Below are 22292 nucleotides of genomic sequence, written 5' to 3' on the forward strand. Positions count from 1 at the left end.
AATAAATAAATGTAAATAGGTTGAAGGTGGTGCTGAAGCTGTAAAGTGTTCATCTTTAGGAGACAGAAGTAAAGATGTTCAGTGTTTAGTCCTACTGTTGTGGCATTTTAAGACCGAAGAAATGATAAAATGAGATGAAGAGGATTTTCGAGCAAACAAAGATGAGATTGGAAGAGCTAACGTGTCAACTGAAGTTATGAATTCTCTAAATAATCCTGTGGAAAACACAGACCCAACGGAAACCCATGGAGCCTGATGGGTGGTTCCAGAACAGAAGAGGAGAGTTTAGAAGAAGCTATAAAAGACGAAGTAATGCTTTGTGTAGTCAGGCAACATCTCCACAAGTTGCTCCTGTTGGTTCTTCCAGCCTCTGGATTGAATAAACTTTATTCTCATCAGACTGAAGACCGCTTGAAGAATCTTTCTTGAGAACTTTTTGAAGACTCCAACTGTTGATCCAGAACTGATTTTTAACCATGTGTTTGGGTAAGCTGCCTGTAGGGCTGGACCTGAATATCCAATTATTTATTTTGAGTTCTGACTATTTGGATTCTTTTGCGTCTCATTTCTGTTGTCTTACATCTCGTCATCGTGTAGATTTTTTTATCTCCATGTTTCCAGACTTTTCCTCTCTGCCATTTTGGACAATTTTACAATATTATTGGACAAACTTTGAAGCATTTTATGCAAGTTTTGAGTAAACTTGGACATGTTTCATGTTGTGTATCTGCAGCAGTGTGACTTTATTTCTGTGTTGTGTATCTGCAGCAGTGTGACTTTATTTCTGTGTTGTGTATCTGTAGTAGTGTGACTTTATTTCTGTGTTGTGTATCTGCAGCAGTGTGACTTTATTTCTGTGTTGTGTATCTGTAATAGTGTGACTTTATTTCTGTATTGTGTATCTGTAATAGTGTGACTTTATTTCTGTGTTGTGTATCTGCAGCAGTGTGACTTTATTTCTGTGTTGTGTATCTGTAGTAGTGTGACTTTATTTCTGTGTTGTGTATCTGCAGCAGTGTGACTTTATTTCTGTGTTGTGTATCTGTAATAGTGTGACTTTATTTCTGTGTTGTGTATCTGTAATAGTGTGACTTTATTTCTGTGTTGTGTATCTGCAGCAGTGTGACTTTATTTCTGTGTTGTGTATCTGTAGTAGTGTGACTTTATTTCTGTGTTGTGTATCTGTAGTAGTGTGACTTTATTTCTGTGCTGTGTATCTGCAGCAGTGTGACTTTATTTCTGTGTTGTGTATCTGTAATAGTGTGACTTTATTTCTGTGTTGTGTATCTGCAGCAGTGTGACTTTATTTCTGTGTTATGTATCTGTAGTAGTGTGACTTTATTTCTGTGTTGTGTATCTGTAGTAGTGTGACTTTATTTCTGTGTTGTGTATCTGTAATAGTGTGACTTTATTTCTGTGTTGTGTATCTGCAGCAGTGTGACTTTATTTCTGTGTTGTGTATCTGTAATAGTGTGACTTTATTTCTGTGTTGTGTATCTGTAATAGTGTGACTTTATTTCTGTGTTGTGTATCTGCAGCAGTGTGACTTTATTTCTGTGTTGTGTATCTGTAATAGTGTGACTTTATTTCTGTGTTGTGTATCTGTAATAGTGTGACTTTATTTCTGTGTTGTGTATCTGTAGTAGTGTGACTTTATTTCGGTTGTGTATCTGCAGCAGTGTGACTTTATTTCTGTGTTGTGTATCTGTAGTAGTGTGACTTTATTTCTGTTGTGTATCTGCAGCAGTGTGACTTTATTTCTGTGTTGTGTATCTGTAGTAGTGTGACTTTATTTCTGTGTTGTGTATCTGTACTAGTGTGACTTTATTTCTGTGTTGTGTATCTGTAATAGTGTGACTCTATTTCTGTGTTGTGTATCTGCAGCAGTGTGACTTTATTTCTGTGTTGTGTATCTGTAATAGTGTGACTTTATTTCTGTGTTGTGTATCTGTAATAGTGTGACTTTATTTCTGTGTTGTGTATCTGTAATAGTGTGACTTTATTTCTGTGTTGTGTATCTGTACTAGTGTGACTTTATTTCTGTGTTGTGTATCTGTAATAGTGTGACTCTATTTCTGTGTTGTGTATCTGCAGCAGTGTGACTTTATTTCTGTGTTGTGTATCTGTAATAGTGTGACTTTATTTCTGTGTTGTGTATCTGTACTAGTGTGACTTTATTTCTGTGTTGTGTATCTGTAGTAGTGTGACTTTATTTCTGTGTTGTGTATCTGTAGCAGTGTGACTTTATTTCTGTGTTGTGTATCTGTAGTAGTGTGACTTTATTTCTGTGTTGTGTATCTGCAGCAGTGTGACTTTATTTCTGTGTTGTGTATCTGTAGTAGTGTGACTTTATTTCTGTGTTGTGTATCTGTAATAGTGTGACTTTATTTCTGTGTTGTGTATCTGCAGCAGTGTGACTTTATTTCTGTGTTGTGTATCTGTAGTAGTGTGACTTTATTTCTGTGTTGTGTATCTGTAATAGTGTGACTTTATTTCTGTGTTGTGTATCTGTAAGAGTGTGACTTTATTTCTGTGTTGTGTATCTGTAGCAGTGTGACTTTATTTCTGTGTTGTGTATCTGTAGTAGTGTGACTTTATTTCTGTGTTGTGTATCTGTAGTAGTGTGACTTTATTTCTGTGTTGTGTATCTGTAATAGTGTGACTTTATTTCTGTGTTGTGTATCTGTAATAGTGTGACTTTATTTCTGTGTTGTGTATCTGCAGCAGTGTGACTTTATTTCTGTGTTGTGTATCTGCAGCAGTGTGACTTTATTTCTGTGTTGTGTATCTGCAGCAGTGTGACTTTATTTCTCTTCCCGTTGTGTGTTTTTAACGTGGCGTGAGCAGCTCGTCTCTCTGCAGTAATTACAGCTGACAGCATCACTCGTCTCCGATAAGGACGGAGGTTAGTTTGTGTGTTCGCCGGCCGGTTATCTCCGTCACTCTTATTGTCTTCTGTCACTCGTGTCCTTGTCTGAAAGGACGAGCGGCGATAAAGACGCCGCCGCCGCTGCTGTTGTGTTTTAATAAGTTTTATCTGAAGACGTCGAACAGACAAACAGCGTCAGAACTCAAACGGAGTTTTTCTTCTGGAGGTCACGGAGGAGACGGAACATCAGTCGGTCCAGCTGGAGTCAGACGGAGCTGCTGATGCTGGAGGTTCTGGTGGCTTTTAGAAGATGAAAGACGGAGAACATGAAACCAGAACTCAGTTACAACAGAACAGGATGTCAGATCACAATAAACCATCAGACATTCTGTTCTCTGTGTTGTTTTCTGTTTAACTCCTTCGACCTCAAGCAGTTTTTGGCTTTTTTTTCTGCATTTTTGTCTCGTTTTTCTTCACTGTGGTTCATTTTTAATCTGAAGTCCTGCAGCTCTGTAGAAGCAGAACATCATGAAGAAGGAGAGAGAACTCTGAGACATCTCAACATCAGAAACGTTTCTTTATTTATTTTACAAATTTACTCCAAAATGATTCACAACTTGTCCAGAATTTTTCCGAAATGCCTCAAATGTGTCCAGACTGATTTATTCTGCATAAAATGGAGGTTGGAGATTGGAGGTTTTTCCAAAATGTGTCCATATGATTTATTCTTCCCAAAATTATCTGAAAGTTGTTCATTATTACTTTAACATTTTCTAAAATTATTCCAAATGTACCTAAAATGCTGCTGCTCTGTGGAAGCAGAACATCATGAAGAAGTATGAAATATGTTTAAAATGACCCAAAGCCAGTTTAAAATGGAAAAGATTTGTCCAAAATTTGCTTAAAATGAGAAAAAAAAATCTAAAATGACTGAAACTTGTGTGTAATTACAAAAATTCATCCCAAATTTCTTTGGAATTCTCAAAAATTACTCAAACTTTGCTTAAAAATTCAAAATATTGAGCAAAATGTCTCAAAACTTTCTCTAAAATTAGTCCGAAATCACTCACCGTTTGTTAAGTCATAAAAATGTGTCTTAATTAGGGCTGGGTGACATGGCCAAAAAATAAAATCTGGATATTTTTAGTCATCGTGGACGATGACGATTTTAATGGATTTCTGTTGTTTCTTTGCGTCTGTTAGCTATGGCTAGTGCTAGCCATGCTGCACTCCTGTAGCTGCAGCACTCTTCCCATTCTTTAGGATGCCTCTGTCCGAGGTGCTGAAAGAGGTTAGTTGTGCTGCTACTCTTCGTTTTCACAGTACTTTTGCAAACCTTGCACATGACTGTAGTTTGCTCTGTGTCAGTCTTGTCAAAGCCGAACCACTTCCATATAATCGATGTAACATGAGGCCCTTTTCTCGCGACCAACTCTTCGTCTGCTGTTCTGTCCGCCATGACGGGGGTGTGAGTGTTTTGGCGGAAGGAGATGAGAGGCGGAAGCAAACGCCAGTGTACAAGTCGTGAAAAGCAGAAGAAGAATCTGGATTGTTATATATTTAAGCTCGCCTTGATTTTACAATTTCGTAAATTTTCAAATTGTCAGGTTTTAAAAATGCGAATTAATAGAATTAATTCGATTTATCGCCCAGCCCTAGTCCTAATGAAGTGAAAGTTATTTAAACTGACAGAGATCTCAGGAAATCTGTTTTCTTTAAACTTGCTCACATTAATTCTTCCGTCTCTGTTTTATTAAAGTTACCTGAAACATTTCTGCACATGCTCAGTGCGTCTTTAGTCTCAGCTGACTCTATCTTCTGTATTTTCTCTTCTTCTGTGGATCCTTATTTATTTATTTAATTAATTTATTTATTTCATAGGGACAGTACATATTAATGAACACAAGTGTAAATATGCCAGATTATAGCCAAAGGCTAATTTCCATCTGTTGTCCCTGCCAGGTTGATGTGATGTGTCTCATAAAACATGAAATAAAAAGTTCTCAAATAGAAGAGGACAAAGGAGGACAGAGGAATCACAAATCACAATAACAATAAAGAAAGGCAATATGTAGGACAGACACAGTGAGACAAGACACAAGGACAATTTACATCCACAATACTCCATAGAAGATCAACCAAAGGATCCCCGCAAAGTCACCCAAACAAAGCAAAATATCACAGTAAATTGACTTTAAGTGTTTTGGTGCATTGCACACTTGCCCTAAGGTGCATTTAGTGGTTTACATACTAATAAATATAAATTATTTCAGTTGGTTTATAAAAATATACAGTATAATTTCTAAAAATACTTCCCATGAAGTGCTATAGAGCATTGCACATCACTCTAAGGTGCATTTATTATTTTACATCAATTATGCTCACAGGTTTGGGTTAACCTAAGCCAATCTTTTAGTTTAGTTTTAAAAGCTGTAAAGGTGGGGATCTCCCTCACTGTCATTGGCAGACTGTTCCACTGTACGCTGCCTTTATAAGACAGAACATTTCGACCAATGACAGTTTTTCTCTGTGGAGCCTCACAGTCACCTCTGCTTACGGCTCGTGTGGTAATTGAGGAACTTCTATATTTTATATAACTTTTGAGGGGAGGTGGGGTCAGCCCGTGTAAGGTTTTATAAATAAAACAGAGATTTTTGAATTTTATAAAGTTTTCAAAGGTTAACAAATTATATTTTGGGAGAATGTTACAGTAATGGTAAGTGAAGGGTTTTTTATCTAAGATTTTCAATGCTTTTTTATAAAGCCTTTTAATTGGTTCTAAAACTGTTGCTCCTGTCAAAGACCAAATTGTTATACAGTAACTTACATGGGAAAAGATCATACAGTGCAAATACATCATAGCAGCTTGATCACTAATAGATCGTCTTATTTGGTTAAAATTAGACACATTATACCTAATAATTCTAGATATCATTTTGACATGATCCTGGTGAATTCTTTGACCCAGATCTGTAGCAGACGGACAGCTGGACTCAGATTCGTCCTTCTGGGCGTCCCGGTCAGACCAGAGTCTCCGGGGAGGAAACATCCGATGATCCTGGTGGAATTAGAAGGAAAACCCGACCGTGGTGGTGTAAATCACTTGGCCCACCTCTGGAAGGAGAACATGATGTATGGAGGCTGCAGCTGCCAGGGTTTAGGCTGATTAAAAACTCCAACACGTGGTTGGCTTGAGAACAGGAAGTGGCATTGAGAGGTTTTAAATCAGTCTGTTCATCTGCCAGCGGCTCAGACAGATGTTTTAGTCCGTCCTCCAATGAGCAGCAAAGTTAAACCCGAGTTTCATTCGTTCATTCTGGATGATTTCTAGATTATTCAGGGCAAAGTTTCAATAATTTAGAATCATGTTCAACCAATTTTAGTCAATTAGGTCAAATTTTTAGTAATTTTGAACAGTTTCTAGATTATTTTGGACAGGATTAGAGTAATTCTGCACAATTTTGAGTCATTTTAATTTGCTTTATTTGCTTTGGACAGCATTCTAGTAATTTTGGTCAATTTCTGAGTGATTTTGGACATCTTTTAGTCATTTCTGACAACTATGAGTCTTTCTAAACACGTTTTAGTCATTTTTGAACAATTTCTAAGTTTTTAGGGACAAAGTTCAAGTAATTTTGGCGAGTTTTTGAGTAATTTTCAACAAGTTTTACTCATTTTGGACAATGTATGAGTCATTTTGAACCAGTTTGAATCATTTTAGATGGGTTTTCAGTCACTTTGAACACTTTGTAGATCATTATGGACAATGTTTAAGTAATTTTAAACCAATTTTAGGCAATTTGGTGAAATTGTAGTTATTTTGGGCAATTTCTAGATTATTTTAAACATTGTTCATAATTTTGCACAAATTTCAAGTCATTTTGAACAAATTTTCAGTCACTTTGAATCAATTTGAATCAATTTGGTCAAATTTTCATTATTTTGGAATATTTTTGAGTCTTTCCAAACAAGTTTTAGTCATTTTGAACAGTTTTTAGATCATTAAGGTCAAAGTTCAGGTCATTTTAGTTTAAATCCTTTTAATCTTGAATCACTGAAGTCAAATTTTAATCACTTTGATCGGGTTTTCGTCATTTTCAACCAATTTTAATCACTTTAAATCGCATTTACAACCGCTTCCAGGTTTTTAGGGACAAAGTTCAGATATTTGTCATTATTTGTAACAAAAAAATTGCATTGAGGATTTATAAAGTTAAATATTTATTTTTAATTCACAGATTTCCCAGTCTGATTAAATTACAGATAACAAATATTCATATATTTATTTTTTATTTCTGTATTTATTTTTATTTATTATTATAATTTTTAAATCATTTTTACAATTTACTTTAAAAATATATAAAGAGCAAAACTCTAAATAAAATTTGTATTTTTACAAAGAGTATTTGTTTAAAATTGTTTAATTATAAAGTTACACAATTTTACTGCATTTGAATTAACAAAATCATCATTATGGTCCAGATATTTGTCAGCATTTGCAAAAATAAATCTGGATTAAAAAAGATATATATATATATAATTTAAAGTTTTCTCAGGTTGGTTTATGTACAGATAATAATAAATATTCACATGTTTTTATTTTGCTGTTTATTTTCATTTGTTTTTTAGATTTTACAATTTATATGGAGAAATAGCAAATAGATTTTTTAATTTACAGATAATAAATACTCACAGATTTTGTTTTTCATTTATTTTTTTCTTTTAATTTTTCTACTTTTTTACCTTTTTACAATTTATATGCAAAAAATATTTTTTTTCATTAACAGATTTCCTCATTTGGTTAAATTACAGATAATAAATATTCAGAGATTTTATTTATTGATTGATTTACATTTTTACAATTTCATGCAAAAAACCAAAACTCTAAATAATGTCTTCAATAAAATCTGTATTTTTACAGAAATTATTGCTTTTTAATGTGTGACCGTAAGACGACACAGTTTTGTTTTTAATTTAAATCAGCTAAAAATTGAATGATTTTACAGAAATATGCGTTTATTTTTACCGTTTTTTACTTTTAGTTTATTAAAGTCCAACGGCTCCGATCCAATTAGCGGCGGAACGTGTAAACAAGAACGCCAACTCCCAGGGTGCACCGGGGCCATTAGGGGTGCACCAGGGGGCGTGCACCGGGAGTGTGCACCGGGGGGCGTGCACGTGAGTGATCAGCCTGGTTTCTTAATCATCACTTTCTGCTCCAGATGAGATTCTATGAGGGCCTAAATTACCTTAAAGGGATTTCTTATTAAAGGGATTACACCCATGTAATCCCCTTTGTCCCAGCGGACCCCACAAACACTCTACAACACGCTACAACACACACATTATAACACACACACAGATTAGCACAGAAACAAACATCTTGTTGATGCGTCTCAAACCTTAAAGAGAAAATCAGCTCCTAATTGTGTTTCAGTGTTTTTGTAACCTTGACGTGTGTTTTAGTTTGTATGTGTGTGTGTGTTATAGTGTGTGTGTGTGTGTGTGTGTGTTATCGTGTGTGTGTGTCTCATCCCTAATTAACGAGGACAAATCCTGCTCTGCTGCTAATGAGAGTGTTTAAGGTGGAGCCACTAAACTGTTTATTTAATAAGAACCAGATTATTTATTCCAGAAGAAAATTCTCCATGGAGGGTTAGAGAGGAAGAAGAGGAGGAGGAGGAAGAGTTTAGATCCACATTTACATCTGTATGCTAACTGTCGCTAAGCTTCAACGGCTGCACGGATGTTTGAAAAGTTTCTGAATTTTCCTCCACTAGTTGTTGATCACAGTTCAGTCAGTCCTAGTTTCACTGTTGATCCAAAAACAGATTTTTTTTTTTTTTTACAGAATCCAGTTTGTCTCGATGGTTCATTTTAAACACATTTTTAAATGCAACTTTCAGAATAAAATGATTTTGCTAAAATATCACAATTTTAATTTCAGGTTTTGGTCGCTTGTTGTAACCTTCGTGTCGTCCTGCGGGTCAAACTGACCCGTTTTAAAGTTTGAAAATGTGAAAAAAATATATTTTCACAGTGAAACTTCTGATGTCCACATTTTCAACATTTTTGGGAAATCTTTGAATATTTTTTGATGGAAAAAAAGAAATGTTAAAAATGTTTCTTCAGGGCATTCAAAAAAATTCAGTGAATTTCACTGGATTTTGATTGATTTTTATGTGAATGTTCTTGAAAAAAATTTGATGTTTTACTGATTTATATGGAATCACTTTAGATATTTTTAGAATTTTTGGGAATATTTTTACTCATTTAAAAAAAATATTTACAAGAATTGTCTAGCCAAATTTGGAGCCAATTTTTAAAAAAAATAAAACTTAAGTGAAACTTTTAAGGAATTATTGAACGTTTCTTCCTGAAGGTGTTGCAAATTTTCAGATATTTGGAGAGTTTTTTTGGCTGAATTTTTAAATTTTTTTCAGACAAGGAAACTGTATTTTTTGGTTTCTGTAAATGAGGACAACATGAGGGTTAATCAAGTTTTAATCATTTTTGAACAGGTTTCATTTGAGTCTGGATCCATTTCAGGCGACTTTGTAGCAATGTAGTGGTGAGAAGAGCAATAAAAAATAATGTGAATACATTCCATAAATGTCCATGTTGGATGCAGATGTGTTTAGATGTTTTCTTTATCTGACCTCCAGCGTTCTCTCTCTAGATGTTGTTGGATTCCACTAAATGTTGGGTGAATGAGGACAGTTTGGACGGACGCTAACGTCCCAAATCTTCTGGTTGTCCTCAGGTGGAGCTGACGGGCAGCAGCGTCTTTGACTACGTCCATCCTGGAGACCACGTGGAGATGGCCGAGCAGCTGGGCATGAAGCTTCCTCCGGGCCGAGGGATGAGTCTGTCACAGGGAGCCGTGAACGAAGACGGAGCTTCATCGGCTTCATCGTCGTCACACTCGGAGACGCCAGAACCAGGTAGGAACCCATGGAGGGAGCAGATGTTTGACTGGAGGTTCTGATGGAAGGAATCGAGTTCAGCTTCTAGTTTGATCTGTAAGATCGTAGATTTAGTGCAGCTTCCTGCTCCACAGGCTGACGTTCTTCTGGATAGTTCTGGTTGAAGTTTCTCCTGAAGACTCATTGATCAGATGTGGAGACTTCAGTCTGTTTGAGTCTTTCGGGTTCTAAACTCCTTTAACATCTTTTTTTGGCTGTGTTGGATCTTTCTTGGGGTCATTTTACAGACTAATCTGAGTCATTTTGCATCTTTCTGAGGGTTGTGTTTCATCTTTTTGGGGAACTCTTCTGCGTTTTTGTGCTCATTTTGCTTTTTTCCGGTCATTTTACATCTGCTAGGTTTGTTTTTCATCTTTATTTGATACTTTTACATCTTTATTTGGAGATTTTGCATGTTTCTGTGGTCATTTTACACTCTTACATGCTACTCTGCCATCTTTTTGCTGTAGTTTTGCATCTTTCTGTGGCTGTGTTGTGTTTTTGTGGTAGTTCTGCATCTTTCTCTGATCACTTAACATTTTATATGGTGCTTTTACATGTTTATGAGGTACTTTTACATGTTTCTAGGGGTAACTTTGCATCTTTTTGTGGTAGTTTTCTTAACTTTTCACATCATATTTGATCATTCTGGGGATGTGTTGAATGTTTCTGTGGTAGTTTTTCATCTTTTTGTGGTTAGTTTCGATGTTTTTGGTTGTTTTGCATCTTTTTGTGGAGGTTTTGTGACGTCCAGTCCTGAAGAATCAAATGGAATCAGGAAAGTTTTTTTTTTTTTTACAGGATCTGTTCAGTGTAGATTGTTTGTTTTTGGCAAATACACACGTGGACAAAATTGTTGGTACCCCTCAGTTAAAGAAGGAAAAACCCACAATTCTCACTGAAATCACTTGAAACTCACAAAAGTAACAATAAATAAAAATTTATTGAAAATTAAATAATCAAAAACAGCCATCACTTTTGAATTGTTGATTAACATAATTATTTAAAAAAACAAACTAATGAAACAGGCCTGGACAAAAATGATGGTACCTCTATAAAAGATTGAAAACTATTTGACCAGAGTGACATGATTAACTCAGGTGTGTCATTTAATTGACATCACAGGTGTTTCCAAACTCATAATCAGTCAGTCTGCCTATTTAAAGGGAGACAAGTAGTCACCCTGCTGTTTGGTGAAAAGGTGTGTACCACACTGAACATGGACAACAGAAAGCGAAGGAGAGAATTGTCCCAGGACATCCGAAAAAAAAATGATAGACAAACATCTTAAAGGTAAAGGCTATAAGACCATCTCTAAACAGCTTGAAGTTCCTGTGACAACAGTGGCTCATATTATTCAGAAGTTCAAGACCCACGGGACAGTAGCCAACCTCCCTGGACGTGGCCGCAAGAGGAAAACTGATGACAAATTGAAGAGACGGATCGTTGGAATTGTATCCAAAGAGCCCAGAGCAACCTCCAAAGAAATGAAAGGTGAACTCCAAGGCCAAGGTACATCAGTGTCAGATCGCACCATTCGTCGTTGTTTGAGCCAAAGTGGACTTCATGGGAGACGACCAAGGAGGACACCACTGCTGAAAAAAACTCATAAAAAAGCCAGACTGGAATTTGCAAAAATGCATGTTGACAAGCCACAAAGCTTCTGGGAGAATGTCCTTTGGACAGATGAGACCAAACTGGAGCTTTTTGGTAAGGCACATCAACTCTATGTTCATAGACTCAAAAACCAAGCATACGAAGAAAAGAACACTGTCCCTACGGTGAAACATGGAGGAGGCTCAGTAATGTTTTGGGGCTGCTTTGCTGCATCTGGCACAGGGTGTCTTGAAAGTGTGCAAGGTACGATGAAATCTGAAGACTATCAAGGCATTCTGGAGAGAAATGTGCTGCCTAGTGTCAGAAAGCTTGGTCTCAGTCGCAGGTCATGGGTCTTCCAACAGGACAACCATCCAAAACACACAGCCAAAAACACCCAAGAATGGCTGAGAGAAAAGCGTTGGACTATTCTAAAGTGGCCTTCTATGAGCCCAGATCTGAATCCCATTGAACATATGTGGAAGGAGCTGAAACATGTCATTTGGAGAAGACACCCATCAAACCTGAGACAACTGGAGCTGTTTGCTCATGAGGAGTGGGCCAAAATACCTGTTGACAGCTGCAGAACGCTCATTGACAAATACAGAAATCGTTTCATTGCAGTGATTGCCTCAAAAGGTTGTGCAACAAAATATTAAGTTATGGGTACCATCATTTTTGTCCAGCCCTATTTCATTAGTTTGTTTTTTTAAATAATTATGTTAATCAACAATTCAAAAGTGATGGCTGATTTTGATTATTTAATTTTCAATAAATTTTTATTTATTGTTACTTTTGTGAGTTTCAAGTGATTTCAGTGAGAATTGTGGGTTTTTCCTTCTTTAACTGAGGGGTACCAACAATTTTGTCCACGTGTGTATCTCAATGAGACTTTAAGAATCATTTGATTTTTATGAAATATTGTGATTTTAAACTGAGATTTTTGTACTTTTTTCAAGGCAGAATTAGGCTAATTTGGTTTGTCTAAACAGTATTTTTTTACAAATATTAAATTGAGACATGAAGCATGAAGTGATTTTGATTAAAAGTTATGATTTTAAGGTTCATTTGTCTGACTTCATATCTCCATCTCCATTAGGTAAACTTTTAGTCATTTTGGACATTTGTTTTACTCATTTTGAACCAGATTGAGTCATTTTAGACATTTTCTAGGTGATTTTGGACAGTACTGGAGTAATTCTGCACATTTTCTTAAAAATGGTGTCCTTTTGGTGATTCTGTTGGTGGTTTTTGGTCCAGAGAGTTAAATAGACGTGGGTATTATTGGTCATGGCTTGTTTCTCTGCCGTACGTTTGAATATTTTGGTGTCGTCTCCTCGTGAACGGACTCTTTTCCTCGGAGGATTCTTTGTCTTGTTCCTCCTGTTCGGGACTTTCCACCTCCCCGCCTCTCTCTCACGCTGATGATAATTTAAGTATTAGGGGAAAATCCATTTATAAATTAAACAAAATGACTTGATATCCATCGAGTCCCTCAGTTCATCAGCCTGTTCAAACAAGGAGCTGAAGATTGGCTTCGTGGCGGCCGGGGTCTTCGGAGACGGCTCGGTAATTAGATCTGCTGCGGATTTATTCTGGGCTGATTGGCGATGGAGGGAGGAGGGAGGGCTTTAAATTAATTGGAGTTCCACATTTGAGCTTTTTGTTCTTTTTTTCCTTTCTCTCTTTGACTTTCTGCAAACCTCCGAGCAGCCGGACGGATGGACCGTCAATGTCAATTTGTCTGGAGGGAAAGAAAACAGCAGAACGCCGCTTTCTTCTGCTAATTTACCCTAAAGATAGAAACACAGGAAGGTTTAGACGCGATTCCCGGAGTTAATTTGAGCACAGAGAGGGAGGAAGGTGTTCATCTGCACACAGACGGGACGATTGAATGTATGCAAATAACCATGAAAAAAGTCCATGAAGCAAAACGTGACACGAAACACCGACATTCAGTACAAGCATAAAAAGACATAAAAACAACCAAAATAGACACAAAATGACCACAAAATGAATAAAACAACCAAAATAGACACAAAATGACCACAAATATGAGGCAAACAACCAAAATGAGTGATCCTCCGTCTATGAATGAGTGATCCTCTGTCTATGAATGAGTGATCCTCCGTCTATGAATGAGTGATCCTCCGTCTATGAATGAGTGATCCTCCGTCTATGAATGAGTGATCCTCTGTCTGTGAATGAGTGATCCTCCGTCTATGAATGAGTGATCCTCTGTCTATGAATGAGTGATCCTCCGTCTATGAATGAGTGATCCTCCGTCTGTGAATGAGTGATCCTCTGTCTATGAATGAGTGATCCTCTGTCTATGAATGAGTGATCCTCTGTCTATGAATGAGTGATCCTCCGTCTATGAATGAGTGATCCTCCGTCTATGAATGAGTGATCCTCTGTCTATGAATGAGTGATCCTCTGTCTATGAATGAGTGATCCTCCGTCTATGAATGAGTGATCCTCTGTCTATGAATGAGTGATCCTGGTGATAAGTGGAGCAGCAGTATCAGGATTCATTTGTTATTTAACGTTAACTTCCCTCCAGAGAGACGATCAGCTGATATGAATTTGTGTGAGAGTCTCCCAGGAGGAGCTCCTGATGGTTTCAGGCGTCCAGAGAACCTTCAGATGACGTAGAGGAAACGTTTGGAAATGTTTTTTAGATTAAGGATTTCTGCCAGTTGAGTCATCGAGACGCTGGTTGTTTTTCCTGAAAACGAAGAATGAAAACCTGACAAATAATAAAAACTAAAAAAAACTAATAAAAAACTCAGTTATCAGCCTCACAAGAAGTATTTAATCCAGAATAATAAAGTGAAATAAGATGAAATAAAGTGAAATAAGATTAAATAAAGTGATATAGCATAAAATTCAGGGACATGAAATAAAATGAAGTGAAATGAGATCGTAAAGTTAACCAAATAATAAAGAGAAATAAGATAAAATGACATAAAGAAAATAGAATGAAATAAGATCAAATAAAATAAAATAAGATAATAGAGTGAAATAAATAATAGTAAAAAATAGTAAAATAAAATAGAATTAAGTGAAATAAGATGATATAAAGTGAAATAAGATAAAATAAAATGAATGATAAAAGTAGAGTCAAATAAAATAATGAAATAAGATGAAATAATGTGAAATAAAATAATCAAGTGAAATAGCATAAAACTCAAGGGCTGCACAGCGGCGTAGTGGTTAGCACTGTCGCCTTGCAGCAAGAAGATCCCCGGTTCAAATCCCTGGGATCTTTCTGCATGGAGTTTGCATGTTCTCCCTGTGCATGCGTGGGTTTTCTCCGGGTACTCCGGCTTCCTCCCACAGTCCACAAACATGCTGAGGTTAATTGGTTACTCTAAATTGTCCGTAGGTGTGAATGTGAGTGTGATTGTGTGTCTGTATATGTAGCCCTGTGACAGACTGGTGACCTGTCCAGGGTGTCCCCTGCCTTCACCTGAGTCAGCTGGGATAGACTCCAGCACCCCCCATGACCCTAGTGAGGATAAAGCGGTGTATAGAGGATGGATGGATGGATGATGGATGGATGGATGGATGATGGATGGATGGATGGATGGATGGATGGATGGATGGATGGATGATGATGGATGGATGGATGGATGATGGATGGATGGATGATGGATGGATGGATGGATGGATGGATGATGGATGGATGGATGGATGATGGATGGATGGATGGATGGATGATGGATGGATGGATGGATGATGGATGGATGGATGGATGATGATGGATGGATGGATGGATGGATGGATGGATGGATGATGGCTGGATGGATGATGGATGATGGATGGCTGGATGGATAATGGATGGATGGATGGATGGATGGCTGGATGGATGATGGATGGATGGATGGATGGATGGATGATGGCTGGATGGATGATGGATGGATGGATGGATGGATGGATGGATGGATGATGGCTGGATGGATGATGGATGATGGATGGATGGATGGATAATGGATGGATGGATGGATGGATGGATGGATGATGGCTGGATGGATGGATGGATGGATGGATGGATGGATGATGGCTGGATGGATGGATAATGGATGGATGATGGATGATGGATGGATGGATGGATAATGGATGGATGGATGGATGGAATAGCATAAAATTAAGTGATAGGAAGTGAAACAGAGTGAAATAACAGAAACAAGCCAAAACTAATTAAATAGGAGAAAAAAGTTCATTAAATGTTTGTCAGCTTTAAAAATTTGTGTTTTTATTTCTGTAATTAAGTACACAACACCTAAAATATATTTTAAATGTAATTTAAATACCAGCTGGAGCAACTTTGTTTTTATGAGTAATCAGGGAAATAACTTATTGATTAAGTAATTAAAAATAAGAAGATAATTCTACTGAAATGTTTTTTGGTTGAATCTATTTCATTAGAAGATGAATTAAATCTACTGTCAGTAGAATGTTTTATCATATTTAACTGAATTAAATGTATTTTAGTATTTTATTCCTCTGCAGGTTCTAGTAGGGTTTTTTTTTCTCCATCTCGCCCTCGGTTCCTCCAGACGGTGACTAATGTGTTTCCAGCTTCATCATTAGTTTGGTTCTGGTCGATTCCTGGCCGAGCGCCGAACGCTAACGTGTCCGACTGAGCTTTTCCATTTCTTTACATCTCCTCCTCCTCTTTATCCTCTTCTGTTTCTTACCTTCCTCCTCCTCCGATCGATCGATGCTGTTATTCGTCTTTGTTTAGACCCAGAAACTTTATCTGAGGATCTGTTTACCGAACTGGATCGTAGAATCTGAAAAGACTAATGTGAATTTGAAACAAAAGAAAGAGACATTATTCTTTATTAAATTAAATTAAATTATTCTTCCACAGCGGTAATTTAGCTTTTATTGGATTAATGCTGCAGAATCGCTCTGTTTAGGTAAAAATCTGCTTCATGGATGTTTGTGCTGCTGTTAAAACATACAAAGCAACATCTGAGAGCATCTGATTCACATATATTTGAATATTACTGCTCTTTAATTTATTTCCATTGGTTCTAAATCATTTCTGAATACATCTGAATCGCTGTGGTTTCATTTCTGCACCGATGAGTTCAGAATTTTTACTTTTTTAACAGACTTTTCTCACCTTCTTTCTCTATGGAATGATAAATAATGTACATATTTACAGCACCAGCAGAGAACAAAAATACAAGGTGTGATGAAAACGTCTGTAAAACAGAAATTAAGTTGATTTGAATCTCCCGGTGCAGCGATGCTCTGCTCCTGCAACACTCAGAGGAGGTGCTGATGTTTAAATATGTGTCAGAAGATGAATCCTTTAACTTCAATTTTATTTTTAGATATTTTGAAGAAGTTATAGTGAACAGGACGAGCGGGGAGAGTGCATGGACACAGGATCCGACAATAAATTTATTGTCCATGTAAAACGCTTTGAGTTGCATTGTGGTGACATAAAAGATCTTTAAAAGACATAAAAGAACTAAAATGTGATGCAGAATATCCTAAATGTAAAGAATCACAAAAAGATGCATAATATCCAAAAAATGAGAAAAAATGTGAATAAATAGATGCAAAAACCCCAAACCGACACAAAGCAACTAAGACTGAAGGCAGATACCCACAAAAAGCCATGAAACGAGCAAAACATGACAAAACACCAACATTTAGTGGAAACGAACATAAAAAAGACGTAAAAGCAGTCAAAACATGACACAAAATGACCATGAAAATATGCACCAGTCCAGATTTATCACTTTTTAATGGACTTTTTCATCATTTCTGAGCCTCAGAACTTAAAAAGATGTAAAACAACCAAATGTGACCCAAAATGACCTAAATTTAATTGATTTGACAGAAGGTTCATCAGATGAGCATCTCTTTACTTCGTCCAGTTTGTTGAACATCAGAGACTCGTCTAGAGGAGTCCAGAGTTTCTCCTCGCTGGTGAAGTTTAGCTGGTTTTAGAGAACTTATTAACGTCTTCACCTCGCCGCTGCTCTGTTGTAATAAATCAGAAAGCTGACCCCATCCTTTTAATTACAGTCACACTCATAAAGTATTGAAATTGGAGTTAAAACAGCCGATGACCTTGGAGGAGAAGCTTCCTTTGAAGCCGACGCTCCTTTCAGCACCCTCTTGCAGTTAAAGAGAGTCATCTTTAAAAGCGCATGACGCAATTTGACTAATATCAGTCAAACGGGCTGAGAGCTGCTGGAGGCTGAGTGGCTGAAATTATTACTCCTGAGTGGAATCCAGACAGAGGCAGAAACTCTCCACCAGACTCTTCTTCCTTCAGTGTCTCCGTCACTTATCATCAACTGAGGGTCGCAAGGACGACTTTGAAAGTCTGCTGCTGTTGACTCCTGATGGACCAAGATCTGCAACCAAACAATCTGTCAGGGTGAAGAACGAGATGTAGGATGACAAAAACGAGATGCAAGACGACAAAAATGAGATGCAAGACGACAAAAACAAGACGGAAAATGACAAAAACGAGATAGAAGATGACAAAAACGAGACGCAAGATGACAAAAACGAGACAAAAGACGACAAAAACAAGATGCAAGATGACAAAAATGAGACACAAAACAACAAAAACGATACACAAGACAACAAAAACTAGACGCAAAGTGACAAAAGCAAGATGCAAAGCGACAGAAATGAGACGCAAAGTGACAAAAGCGAGATGCAAAGCCACAAAAAATGAGACACAGCAACAAAAATAGGACATAAGAAGAAAAAACGAGACGCAAGACGACAATAATGAGATGCAAGATGACGAAAGCAAGATGCAAAGCCACAAAGGTGAGACGACAAAAATGAGACCCAAAGTGACAAAAACAAGACACAAAGCGACAAAAACGAGATGCAAAGTGACAAAAATGAGACACAAAGCAAGTGACAAAAATGAGACACAAAGCAACCAAAATGATACGCAAGATGACAAAATCAGAATGCAAGACAAAAAAACGATATGCAAGATGACAAAAACGAGATGCAAAGTGACAAAAATGAGACACAAAGCAAGTGACAAAAATGAGACACAAAGCAACCAAAATGATACGCAAGATGACAAAATCAGAATGCAAGACAAAAAAACGATATGCAAGATGACAAAAACGAGACGCAAAGGGACAAAAATGAGATACAAAGTGACAAAAACAAGATGACGGCATTTCTAGAAATCCTCCAAAGGAAAACACCCAGGAGGAAGCGTCGTTAGCGAGCGTCTTTTGATTTGAAGGAGCAGCAACTCTTTGGACGTCTGAACTCCTCAGTCGATCTCTAAGACTGAACCCAGACACCCTTTGAAGGAAACTCATTTTAACCACTTGAATATCATTCGCTGGGTCTCCATGCAGAGTCCATGACCAGGAAGTTTGTTCAGGTTAGATGGACTAATAAGTAGGGCCTTTCCATCTTACGCTCCATTCTTCCATCACTTGTGAACATGATCTTGAGAAACTTCTTTTCTTGAGGCAACAACTCAAGTCCAACCCTGTAGGGAAGACTCTACCTGTTTCTGGGAGAGAAGTTCACCATGGAGGATCTAATTCTTTCTACCTGCTGCAAACTGCTGCTGAGTAGAAATAAAAAAACACCTCTAGCACATTTTCTGTCATTTCTACCCTTATTCATCTTTTTGTGGTTCATTCCGGTAAAGAAAACAGCTTTCATTGTACAAATTAATGACTTGATGAAGCCAAAGGAAGTTATTTCCTGTCAGACGTCCATCAGTTTAAACTGATTTAAAGTTCAGATCAATGATTTATTTCTCCATAATCCTGATTCTAGTTCTCTGTTAAACCCTCTGATGAAGCAGCAGTCAGACTCCAGTCAGTGAACACGTCTGACACTCGGATTCATCTCCTTCTGATATCTACGTTCAGATGTACGTGTCCCAAGAGTTCCTGAACGACGGAGGGTCCCTGAACACACCGTGTTTTTCATTTAGCTGTTTGCTGTTGAAAGCTGTGAAGTCAAAGAGAGTTTGAAGCCGACGAGGACAGAAGCTGCTGCATGACCACACAGTGATGACACCGCTGACAGACATCAGGACTTCTGCCATCCTTCTGTCTTTGTTACTTATTATCTTTATTACTTTTGTTATTTTTGTTCTCTGCAGCTCTAACGATGTGTGGATGCTTCAGGCTTCAGAGCGGTTCACGAAAAACACAGAAAATACAACAGAACAGCCCTGGATGCTCGTATTCCAAGTGTTCGGATCTCTAAATTAATGCTCGACTGTTCAGGTCCAGCCCTACAAATAAGATAGAATAAAGGGAAATAAAATAAAATGAAAAAAGGTAAAATAAAGGGAAATATAAAATAAAGTGAAATATGGTAAAATAACATGAAAGAAGATAAAGTAAAATAAGATATAATAAAGTGAAATAACATAAAATAAAATGAAACAAGATAAAAATGAAATAAGATAAAGTGAAATAATATAAAATAAAACGAAAAAAGATAAAGTGAAATATGATTAAATAAAATGAAATAAGACAATAAAGTGAAGTAAAATAAAATAAAGGGAAATAGCATCAAATAAACTGAAATAATAAATAATATAACATGGTAAAATAAAGTGAGATAAGATAAAGTGAAATAAAATAAGAAACAATGAAAGAAAGAATAAGAATAACAGAAACACACTAAAACCAACTGAATGAAAAGAAAATAAAGTTTATTAAATCTTTGTCAGCTTTAAAACATATTTTTTCACTAAAAACACAAAATCCAACAGAACGTCCTGAATGTTCGTGTTTCCAGCAGCACGATCTTTTCCAGAGTTAAACTTTGACTTTAGTTTGGCCTTTGAGCTTCCGTCTCCACTCCTCTCACATTCACACCATCAAACACCAGAGCTGGAGCTTAATTGAGTATTTATTTCAATTTTCTCTCATCAGAGGGCAGAATTAGTTGGAAAAACAGCCCAATCTCCGAGTCCTTCTGGAAGTAGCAGTGATTCTGCCCTCCAGGAAAACACCATAAGTTCTCCATTATCAGCTCCTGGCGGTCTAATTGTCCACGGCGTCGCCTTATTCCAACATCATAAGTCCTTGATTATTGTTGCTAATTACGCTATTAGCACAATGGAGGGGAATAATTCCTCATAATCGCTCACATTTATCATAATTACCCAAGTTTACAGTCACCTACGTTTAATGTCATCGAGGCGGCTGCAGCCCAAGGACGAACCGCTCAGTGTGTGTGTGTGTGTTGTGTGTGTCGCTGCTGAAGTGTTTGTGTTTGTATTTGAAATGTCATTTAGACTCCTGGACAGAAGGCAAAGATCAGATCTGGATTCATGTTTACACTCAGAGATCAGCTGGAGTCACAGAAAGATAAAAAAAAAAAAACAATCTGTGACACAAAGCAACGGAAGTTAAATAAAAATAACTGAAAAAAGCCATGAAACGAGCAAAACGTGACATAAAAGGTTAAAAAAACACTCAAAATATGACATGAAATGACCACAGAAATGAATAAAATAACCAAAACATGATGCAAAATGACCAAAATTAAGTGTAAAGAAATCCCATAAAAGATGCAAAAGTGATCTCCTCGTGCAGCAGTGCTCTGCTCCCAGTGCTCCTGCAGCACTCTGAGGAAGTGCTGATGTCTAAATACGTGTCAGAAGATGAATCCTTCAACTAGAATGTCATTTTGGGGTATTTTGGAGACGTTATAATGAGCAGGATGAGTTGGGAGAGCTGTTTTTGTTGTTGTTTCTTTAAAATCTGGTGTTTTTGGTATGTTTTTAGCAGTTAGCCTCTTTAGGTGTCAGTTTCTTTTCCTCGGCTTAGTAATAAGCTTTAATTCAGGGGGTCACTTTTTAATGGACTTTTTCCATCATTTCTGACCCTCAGGACTTTAAAACGCACAGCAACCAAAATGTGATCCAAAAGAACCACAAAAAGATGCAAAATAAAGTCACTGTGAGACAAAGCAACTAAGGCTAAAGTCATGATTTTTTTTCAAAAACAGATAACTTTTTTTTCAAACCCACCAGGTGGTAGAATAAAGTGATAAAATGTGAGATTTTAAACTTAGAATTTTCAATTTTTTATCATGTAAGTCACGCATGAGACGTTCAAGGACCATCAGAAAGCTAAAAAGTTGTTTTTTTCAGTTTTTACACTTTCTGCCTTCAATAATTTTTGTGATTATTATCGATTTATTTATTTTTTATATGAGATAACATTCTTTTCCAACCCACCAGCAAATATAACAAAGTGGTTTTGGTGAAATATATTTTAAGCCTGCATTTGATTATTTTCATGATGGAGCCGGAAGTCAGACATGAGGCGTTCAAAGACCATCAGAAAGCTAAAAAGTTGTTGGTTTTTTTTCAGTTTTTACAATTTCTGTCTGATAAATGGTGGATTTTTGGTGATTTTTTTAAAAGATAGCGTGTCTTCAGATAAATGAGGCATTCAAAGACTGTCAGAAAGCAAAAAAGCTTTCATTTTTTCCTGTTTTTACACTTTGTTAAACAGTGTTGTAATCATGACGGTTGGATCATGTGTAGGTTCTAAAGCGGAGCTGTTTGTGCAGATCCACGGTGAAACGTGACGCTCAGTAACACGTTAAAAACTCTCTTCATACGACCGTGACGCGTTTCTGCTGCTCTTATGAACACTCTGACCAGAGTTGTGAGTGAAAGCATCGACTTTTCGTTGCATTAATCCCCGTTAGACGCTCATTGTTGTGGAATAATGAAGCTCATTAAAGCTGCATTGGTGAAAACAAGGCGAGCAGAGCCACCTTCAGCTGTTTCTGACTGATTTCCTCTAAACGCCGCTCCGTGGCTGAATTAGTCACAAAGGATTCAGCCGAAGAGCTCA

General features: G+C 37.0%; 1 protein-coding gene across 1 annotated transcript in view; it reads left to right on the top strand.

Moving 5' to 3' along the window:
• The window catches only part of LOC110971075 (aryl hydrocarbon receptor nuclear translocator-like), a 124062-nt gene that overhangs the window by 95971 nt on the left and 5799 nt on the right, over nucleotides 1–22292 (top strand). Inside the window, exon 4 of the mRNA XM_051951809.1 lies at nucleotides 9633–9813. Within this exon, the coding sequence (XP_051807769.1) occupies nucleotides 9633–9813 (181 nt within the window). The remainder of the gene's footprint in view (nucleotides 1–9632; nucleotides 9814–22292) is intronic.

This window comes from Acanthochromis polyacanthus, chromosome 1 (genome assembly GCF_021347895.1).
Source record: "Acanthochromis polyacanthus isolate Apoly-LR-REF ecotype Palm Island chromosome 1, KAUST_Apoly_ChrSc, whole genome shotgun sequence".
Taxonomy (NCBI): Eukaryota; Metazoa; Chordata; class Actinopteri; family Pomacentridae; genus Acanthochromis; species Acanthochromis polyacanthus.